This window comes from Girardinichthys multiradiatus, chromosome 4, assembly GCF_021462225.1.
Source record: "Girardinichthys multiradiatus isolate DD_20200921_A chromosome 4, DD_fGirMul_XY1, whole genome shotgun sequence".
In the NCBI taxonomy this organism is placed as follows: Eukaryota; Metazoa; Chordata; class Actinopteri; order Cyprinodontiformes; family Goodeidae; genus Girardinichthys; species Girardinichthys multiradiatus.
The window spans coordinates 26,119,814-26,129,960 of record NC_061797.1 but is presented as its reverse complement, the minus strand read 5'-3'; the positions used below and the strand labels follow the sequence as shown (position 1 = coordinate 26,129,960).

The window sequence follows — 10,147 nt, the reverse complement described above, 5'->3', positions numbered from 1 at the left end:
CGATGAAATCCATATTTGAAAACTACATTTTGTATCTGCTCAGGTTATCGTTGCCTGATATGAAAATTTAATTAATGATCTGAAACATTTGAGAGACAAGAGAACAAAGATAGGGGAACTCTGTAATGGGTGAAATACTTTTTTTTGCATCACACTATTTTTGGCACAAACATTTGCTTATAGAAATCTGGTAATGATAATGTGCTCAAACAATGCAATAACTGGTGCAAAACGTGACAGAAGGCAAGGACAGACTGAGTAGGCTCACGCCACAGACAGACAGCCTGCTGGCCGCTAACAAACCGGCGTTATTGTAGCTCTACTCCGCTCCACTCTTCTAAATGGCTAATCTTTGTTGGATCTCACCCTTAATTGGTTAACAGTCTCCGCAGGGCAAGTGAAAGTGGTGCTATTTAAGGCTCCGCCACGAAACAGCAACACTTTCATCTTGGCAATAACGGGCAACAATTATATTACCAGATTCGAAACTGAGCCCTTATATCTAGCCACTAATCAAAAACGCGGCCCATCTGTTGTGCTCGCCTTGCTTTGAAACGACTGTGTGTATGATGTATGTATGATAAGTGCGTCTGGACGCTAATTAGCGCCTAAACAGACCGCAATTAGACGGTTTCAAATCTGCGGCGGAAAGTAGAAGTCGGAAAGGAACAATAAGCGCATTTTGTGTTGACTCCAAGTGTACCATGATGGAGCAGCATCACTCTCCGTCTGTCCCCGACACTCACGCACGTATTAACACAGCCCCTCGCTTGCACGTGCGCGCGCTCCCTCTCCCTTTCTATCTTCGTCCATCACGCGCTTTCAGACTGGCAGGCAGCCTCGCATGCACGCGCGCGCCCGTGCACGCACTCACTTTCCCTTAGCTGTGCTTTTGTGTTTTGTCAGAATTAATGAGAAAAGTTCCCTTGCCCTAGGGGTAATTAGTGTCCTTGGAGTTAAATAAGCTAATACTTAGACACCTCTGGCACAAGCAATTATGTTTGTGTATTGAATAATTGATTCAAAGAGGGGGGAAGGGCTGCTAATCAGATCTGAGCATAATGAATTGATTTAATTAACAGGGGAATCCGAGGGTCTCTGGAAACTGCGCGCATTTATTTAGCGGCAGAGAGGCGAGAGCGCGGCACACAAACTGGGAGAGAGGCGGCGCGAGTTTGCTTTTAGCAGTTGTCAGATTCGCAATTGGATTTGTTTGAATATATAGTTGCTGTTTCGGAGCAAATGAGAAGGCGAAAGGGAGAGCATTAACACCGAGAGGAGAGGGCTCAGCTGCTTCTCAGTCCGAGCGTGTGATCCGTCCGTGTGTTTGCACTCTTTTGCGCAGATATACTCTAGATTTATCTCGCTTTTCATTATTTTTTGCCATTTTTTTAACCTTCGCATGGAATTTATCAAGGGCAACCAACGCGGTGTTTATTTGTATTGCAGTTCAGCCCTGAAAGGGGGTTCTCGTCGTGTTTCTCGCCGCATTCCGCGTATGAATTATTATTGATAGGAGGTGCAGAAAGCTATCCGTCTTTCCAGGTTTTCTCGCTCCTTTTTTTCTACCCCCTTTTTTGGTTTAGCGAGGCGTAGTTTAGTAGAGTCAGCCGCGCGTTTCAAAGCCATTTCCAGGAGAAGCGGTGAGCTCCACGGAGCGCTGCAGCCTGCTGGAGCCGAGGACGGACCGCCCGGGGAAGGACTCCTCGTTCCTCAGGACGATGGTTTTGGACAAGGAAGAGGGTGAGTAACATCCCCAGCGACAGGATGCAATAAAAATAACCGGGAGAAACTACTGACATTTTTACACGTTTCAAGTCTCCCCGGGTCTCGACCTCATTCAATCACGACGGGCCCCGTTCTTTTATTTGTTTGGCAGGGAAACATTTCTCCATGAAGTTCCATAAATACACCGCCACCTCCAAACTGCAGCTCAGTTTGGAAGAGTTGCGTGTTTTATTTCTAACCACATTTGTTGTGTTGCGTCTTTTTAGGGCAGGATACACCACTTCACGCACTCTCCTCTCCTCTTTGCTCTTCTCTCTAAGTGCTTTTTGCGTCTGTGAAGTTGGCGAGGCAGCCTTTGACATCACACGGGATGGGAGATGACAGCGGAGTGCTTTTAACTTGATTGCAAATTATGGATAGCGCTATGCGACGTTCGCTCACTTTCCATGGAAATAGGCCTTCTTGCATTACTTATCTATTTCAATGTATTCAGGTTAATGGGTGAGGCAGTCTAATTAATTTTAATTTGAATCAGACTTGCCTCTAATGACGTCCCGTTTTGGATGAAATGCTCAGATGCACTTTCATTTATTCAGCATGATATCTACAGCAGCCTCACTGAAGGTTTTATGTGTTCTGAAAGGGGAAAAAAGTCTCTTTATTCTGTCTCTTTAGGATTGAGTGAATATGGACCACCTGCTGGTATACACAGTGACAGCCTTCATGGACCATATACCACATTTAAGTATATTTCTGCTGCACATTGAAGTTTATCCTCATACGAAAGTAATGGATGCATTTGGAACCCATTATTTATGATTGAAAATGGATATTTCATTTGTCTTAGCCTTTCATCCTTACACTTACACATCTGAGAACCAATAAAAGGATTGTGGTGCAGACATAAATTGGTCTGTCTGGCTCAGGCCATGTTGTGCTAATGTACTCAAATTAACTCAACTGTAAATTGGCCCCTTCTTCGGATGTTCATCTTGCTAAAAGTTTCCTATATGATTCACGATTTGGATTGCTTTTAACAGTTATTGGCTAAGCAATATGGTAAATGTACAAGGTGATGCAAATGGCATTAGTGGGGAAAGGATGCACAGGAGCATGTAATGCAGTCAATACTACATTAACTACTGATGCCCAATTACAGAACCAGGGAGAGAGGCTTTTAGGAGCATTAGGACTTGCAGAAAAGCTGAGATCACCTGCTGCTCATTGCCTAAAAGCTTCACCCTTTATTTGCTGGGTCCAACCCATGACTCGAGCATATTTTTTATTTTTTTTTTGGCCAGGTTGTCAACACAGCAGGTTGGCCCTGGTCTCTTTCACCGTGGTGCCCTCTTAGCGTTTATTGGCTCTAAAGTTATAGGCTTGTCAATTCAACCTTCTTGTCTAATGTATTCTCTAAGTGCCTGCACAAATACACTTGTGCAGCAAGGGAGGTGTGGGTCTTTTTTTTTTTTTTCAGGTGGCCACACGGGTATGCGATCGCTCTGCTTCTCTTGATTGATTTCCTCATACACCAGTGTGTGTTTGCACAAATAACTTGAGTGTTCCTCTTTTGGTCCTTTCCAGGAGACGGATCACCAGTTTGTCTGCTGGTGTGTTCAAAGACTGTGATTTAGGTCAGCTACAATGTAATAAAGCTGCTTGTTAGGTTGACTGGTTTTTAAACTCTTAGCAAAAATCTGCAACAATTCGGGTTGCAGTGGCTATTACCAGAAATAAAACTTTGTAGGACCTTTTTAGGTCTTTTTCATGCATAGTTTACTGCTTCCCGAGAATAATAGAAGTCGATGCATTAAGTAAAAACTGCATGAATCAGTTTCACATTAACTTCTGTAGATCCAATCTGTAAACTTTTGGAAGCTTGGGGAGTTTTTGTCATTTTGCATGTCTTTTTTGACATAAATTGCATGCAAACTGCAAACTATTTACTCTTTTAAAAGATAATTAGAGTATGAACTTGTAATTCAAACTGTTCTGGGCAGGACTAAGAGCACTAAAGATGGCTGTAGAAGGAAAACAGGGACTGCTCTTTGAAATGACCTAATATGTGGGCTATAGTCGATAATGAATAGCAACACATGTATCAAAATATTCTGTGTCAACATTTTACTTCACCCTGTGATATGAGGCTCCAATTTGCCTCTAATTTGAATGGGGGGAAAAAAGCAACTCAGCCATTTTCTCTTTTAACTATGGGAGAAGAAAGTGGGTGCAGGCTGAAGGCGTAGTTTTGCTGAATATTAACAGAATCACAGTTTATTTCTCCTTAGAGAAGGGAGCGAAAAGGAAAATCCTCCAGCTGCTGATAAGTTTCTGGTCACCTTTGCAGGTTAATTTAAGATCCCGTTATCATCCTGTCCGCTGGAATTTCTACATTCATAACACATGTGATTGAAAAGCAATGCTTCAGCTGAATACAGGCTTGGCAATCTGTTGGTCGCTGTAATAAAAGTCGGGCTTCAGGCTCCGATATTTATTTTGAAATAATAAGAATTGCTTCATTCTTTACCAGCGTTGCCATGGCAATACTGTCTCGTAGCAGTGTTATATTGATTTAGAAAGTGGACAGTAATATTTCTTTTCTGTTATTCAGTTTCTGAGGGTTGATTTCTAATTTCCAGCTGGAGATTACTTTTATATGTTCCTTAAGTCTTTTTTTTTTACTTTTTACAGAGGAATGCAATTTGCTCTTTTCTATTTGCCATTTTCTCAGTTTATTGGCTCGCTCGGGCCTCAAAATTAAACTTTCCCATTTCAAACACTGAAATTAAATCTCATTTTTGTGCTCTAGGCCTTGGACAGTATTAAAAACATCGCTTTGTGTGATTGTTTCTTTTTTTTTTTTTTTTTTTTTTAGTCAGAAGCTTTATTTATTTATTTATTTTTTAAAGACAACATTGTCTCATTTGCTCTTTTGTAAATGTAGAGACATGCATGTTTTAAACAGTTATAAGTTTATTCTGTGCAGATCTCTTTTTTCTGTTGTAATTTGCTAAATCTACATATTTGATAACAATACATGCACTGCACTGACTGGATTTATTATGCGCTGTCAGGTTACTCTAAAGCTGTTCTGGCTGTTCATTCTAGCTAAGATCAGCGAAAAAATGTGCTACAAAACCACATTAATACCATCTTCAGCCCTGAGTGTTTAATTTAATCTAATCTGAGTCCAATATCTCACAATTGCAGAAAACTCACTAGAGACAATTTCGTCTCGTCACCACTAAACCTCTAGATCCCTATCAGCCCTGATCATTTCACATTTTACGAGTGCGGCAGATCCGTATCATTTCCGTGATCTAAAGTGGAATTCAAAGGGACCGAATTGAGACTTAAGAGGCACGTGCTAGCGAGCGCGCCCACCTGCCTTGGATGTAAATGGCCGCACTCATCAGCATGGTGCACAAACTCAATTATGCACTCTTGCGCTGTGAGAGCATCTCTTTTATTACTGCCAGGAGCCACATATGCTGGCCATGTTATAATATACAGATTCCCAGCAATAAAATGTGGTGCTGCAACACAGATGGTGGGGAGTAAATCCATCACTATTGGATCATACTGACCCTTCTGTTTTTATTTATTCCGAAGGATATTTTTAAAGATAAGATGAAGTTTGGACACTAAGCCAAGGTGAAAAAAACATATAAGTAGTAGAAATGTTCAGAAATAAAGATTATAAGCCATATTATATCCTGACAGGCGTAAACAAATGTTTAAATATAGTTAGTTACTGCTGTGCTGGAATCCAGTGGAAGAAGGTCTGACAGCTACCTGTCACTGCAAAGCTGACGCATGAGTTGTGTTTGACAACACTCATGTCAAAGTGTTAAAAAAAGTAGAATACACAGAGTGATGCTTCTACAAATATACATGTACACATCTCCTTTAACATTCCTCCAGTTTTTTGTTACACACTGTTAACTTATTTATTGACTGCCTTCTGCTCTGACTGGGAGTTATGATCCACTTTGTTAAAGTTACTCTTCGCTCTATGAGAAAGACTTTTTTTCTTTTATCACAGGCAAAGTAAAAGAAAGTATGAGAAAGAGGAATGACCTGTTGCAAACTTACTGAAGTGATGAGATGAGCATATGTCCAAACTACACTGTAATCAGCTATGATTCTTCACTAGCAGAGACATTTATCCTAATGGGACAAGAACAGCATAATTCATATAGACTGGATCCTAAATCTTCTTTGCTTTGATGGGTCCCAAAGAAACCAATCTGTCTTCTTTAGTGAGTTGGTGTATGGTATTGGCTTGTGTTTTATGTTTTTCACCAATGGCTCTAAGAAAAATCTGAGAGTTTATACGATCTAAAAAGTTGACCTGACATCTTTTAGAAGCACAAATATGACACTTTGAAAGCTGCCTGTGAAAATTTCTGTTTTGAGGGAAATAGAAGGAAGTGAACGTCGCCCTTCAGAAGGGAATAAGGGTAGAGAACTGGCATTGGATATTTTTCACAAAAGCAGGCCTGTTGTGCAAATTACATAATCAACCTTTGATAATAATAATTATTCTAAAATTGTTGACTTGTGATACAATGTAAGTGTTTCAAGTATTGCCAACAATATGTTGTCTTTTTTCCTAAAAGACGGTTAAACAGCAAAAATGATGCAGATAAAGGTAGGACAGCCTATTAGTAAATAGGTTTTTGTAGAAATATTTTGGCTGAATTTGATACACAAGTCTCTTGCACAGCATTTGTTTTTGTTTTATGTAAGATCTTGTGTTTAATTTGCTTATGTTTTGTAGTTTATTTTTGTACATTGAAGTGCCAAGATGAGGTTATTTTTAAGGACAATGTTTATTAATGTCTGAATAAATTTTTAGTTCTCACAAACAGATCCAAGGTTTACAGACTATAAATGTTTTAGGCATAGGTTGCTTTTCATTATCTAACTTTAAGGTAATTCTAGGAAAACCTTAAAGTTAGATAATGCTAGGAAAACGTGACATTGTATTATTACCATAATCCGCTTTACCCACATTTTCCAATCTACTTTTTGTCTTTTCCATAAACAAAAGAACCTCCATCACACAGCTTTAGCTTCCTGTTCACTAAGACCTAGAATAGGTTTGGACATTACAGTCAGTAAAAGTCCACTAAACTGGTAAAATATATTATTAGCCTTCAGAGTTTGAATGCATTGCACATGAAACAAAATGACCTACCAAATGCTTCATTCAAGCAGTCCTTTGCGATTGTGCTATTTCACCTATTGATCTTGCGATACAAGTGCGAATTAATAAATAGCTCTGCTAAAAGAACGTTTAATATGGTCCCTTTTTTGAGACAGTTGACTTTTCAAACGAGTAACAGTTTCCTGAAAAGATCACAAATGCCACTATATACTGGCTACCGTAGCTGCTTGATATAGACAATGACAAAAAAAATATTTCCTGGCGATCATTTCCTCCAATAAGATTGTATTTTTCTGGTGATACATTTTATTTAACTGATAAAGGCATTTTAAGTCACTATTTTAATTTGTCTAAAAGTTTTACATAGTGAATATTTAACAATATAATAAATTAATTTTACTGTAGTAATTTGTGCTTCCTAATGCAGGGTGTGCCACCTGCTGGCATAAATAAATGCATTTGGCTTAAATCCACAGAAAGAGCAATCTGTCCCATTTGGGCGCACTGCAATCTACGTTAAGGTCATCGCTAGATGAACCTCAAAAGACGCGCTTGCAAAGCGACACTGCTGATCTGCAATCCTCTTTACAGATTATAGGATTTCCCACATTAGCCTCAAACTTTAGCAAAATGTTGCTGTTGTAGAATACTCACTGCTGTGCTGGTTTACCCCTGACATGTCTGACATTGTACAGGTTTAAATAAACATCAGTTTATTTCCTTAACTAGCATGGATTCAGAGCAGAGTGAAGACTTGGCTCCTATGGGATTCTCACTGATTATGGTCAACAGACTCAAAGGTGAAACGAGAAATTGTGGGTGCTACTCTGGTCAGATAAGGCTCCAACTAATTACGCTATTGGATGACAAAACATCAAACACAATTAAAATGTAAACAATATTTTGGACATTAGTTAGTTGTTTTCATTGCATTTCGGAGTATGGCTAGTGTAGACATATGTTACAATTGGAACACTAAATACAGGTTCATCTAAAAAAAAAAAAAAATAGAATATCATCAATAGTGCCATATTTTTTGTCAGACATTTCAGAAAGGGAAACTTCATACATTGTCTCTGTTTCAGAAGTTACTTGACACCAGGAATGCGACATTTGTAGCCCACATGTAGGATTCGTCAGTGCATAGTGGCTCTTGATGCACTGTGGCTCCAGTTTCAGTCCACTCCTTTTAAAACTCCCCCAAAGACTTAAATAAATGTTGCCTGACAATCCTCTCAAGGTTGTTGTTATCCCTAATGCTGGTGCACCTTTTCCTACCACATTTTTTCCTTCCACTGATTTTTTTTATGAATATGGTTTGTTACAGCACTCTGAAAAACCAGCTTTGTATGATATTTTGTAGTTTACCCTTCTTGTGGAGGGTGTCAATGACTGTCTTCTGGACATCTGTCCAGTCAGCAGTCTTCCCCATGATTATGCCGACTACTGACCTAGACCGATAGACCATTTAGTGGCTGACTAAATCTTGGCAGGAGTTTTGAGTTCATTAGCTGATTAGGGTGTGACAAAAATTTACAAATTTAAATGTTTCACAATTTTCAAATTTTCCGAGAGTGAGTTTTCATTATCTGAAAGCCAAAATCCTCAACATTACAAGACATAAACGCTTGAAGTATTTCATTCCTTGTGTATTGAATCTATGAGTTTCACTTTCTGAAATGAGCGACAAATGAGTGACAAGATATTGTAATATTTTGAGATGTACTGTATATAAAAATTTGCAAAAGGTGAAAAAAACAGCCCTTTGGAGGCTGAATGAAGTCAGCTTTATTGCCATTAATAGCTAACAGTTAGCCAGTTGCTATGTTCTCACAGTGTTTACAATTCATTCTTGTCTTTAATGTCGCTGTGTTATTGTATCTTTTTGTGGTAAGTACAAAATGCTGCCACACCGATGATTTAAAAGTGGTCGGGGCTACTAAGTGCTTATATAACCCAGTGTTGTCAGCCAGTCCAACCTGTGGTCTTTGTTAGCTGACTGCTTCAAGAGCTACTTCCTGTCTTATTTCAAAATAAGAGTCTCAAACATTGATACAATATGTCATGGTAATAGCACTCACCTTTATATCTAGGGTCCTTAATAAAGGCTTGGTCTAACTTCATATTAATGAGAAACATCGTAACCTATACATTTCTCAACATCCTGTTCCTATAATCACGTTACATCCCTAATTTCAACTAATTTTATGTTTAATGTTCATCCAAAGAAAAGAACAGTCACAACAGGCTTAAAAAACATTAATGTTCCTGTAAATAACATATAGGTTGTCATTGGTTTTATGGACACAGACCCCCCACTGTGAACTAATGAAGTGTTACCTGCAGAGACTCAAAGTTTAATCTTTGTAGTTTCTGTCTTTGACAGAGAATATGTTTAGGTCAAATATGTTCTTACTCTGCTTCCTGAAACCCTTCCCTGTGCAATTATCCTTTTTGCAAAATTATCTGTCCTTGCTTGATTTTCCATTTGTTTCTATATCTGCTGAGATAGTATCTCACAGTTTCAGTATTAGCTGAGGAGTGGCACTTTATTTTAGTGTGTATAAGGGGCCGACAACCTCCAGGGGTTGCCAGTGAGACTGGAAGTGTCTCAATCAAACTCTGGACAAATGAGTAATGCTGTGCTCAGTTTTCCTGTATGGCAAAAATGTAGCTTCCTTTAAAACCAATTTAATTATCCTGTCATACAACATAATCATCTTTACTTATCCTTACCTGAGCAGTTTCAGAAGCAGGTCAGTGTACTTACACTTAGCCATAAGCAAGAGATGTATTTTTATCCTCACTTGATCATTTTTAATTAAAAATCAAATTAATTAATTCATGTATGCCTTAAACAGCAAATTAATGCCTCCTTTAAGCTGTTTCACTCTTTCAACCACAGGAATTAAAAGCAAAATGAAACCTTAGGAGTTTCTTGAGGTCTTTGTAGTTATCTGGGTGGTAAATAGAAAAGCTCAGGGTCCCTTCTCATAAATAAGATCCGAATTACAGTGAACTAACCTCTTATAGGATGACCTTCAGTAAATAAAATCTTAAATAGCTCATAATAACCTGCGATTAAAACAGGTTGCTCGGTGTCCCTGAAGGCTAATAGATGAGGTTGTGGTCATTGAAGTTGAAGATTTGATCAGTGTTTAAGTGGGGTGTTTGTTGCTAATAATTTGAGTGGTTGATGCCATCCGCACACATTCCCAGTGAACTTAACATGAACTTTAAACTTGT

The 10,147-nt window shown here is 38.8% G+C and overlaps 1 protein-coding gene across 1 annotated transcript in view; it reads left to right on the top strand.

The window, feature by feature from the left end:
- The first annotated feature begins 960 nt into the window (after window positions 1-960).
- Window positions 961-10,147, top strand: part of lmo1 (LIM domain only 1) — a 29,871-nt gene continuing 20,684 nt past the window's right edge. Inside the window, exon 1 of the mRNA XM_047362222.1 lies at window positions 961-1,743. Coding sequence (XP_047218178.1) covers window positions 1,722-1,743 — 22 coding nt within the window. The 5' untranslated portion in view covers window positions 961-1,721. The remainder of the gene's footprint in view (window positions 1,744-10,147) is intronic.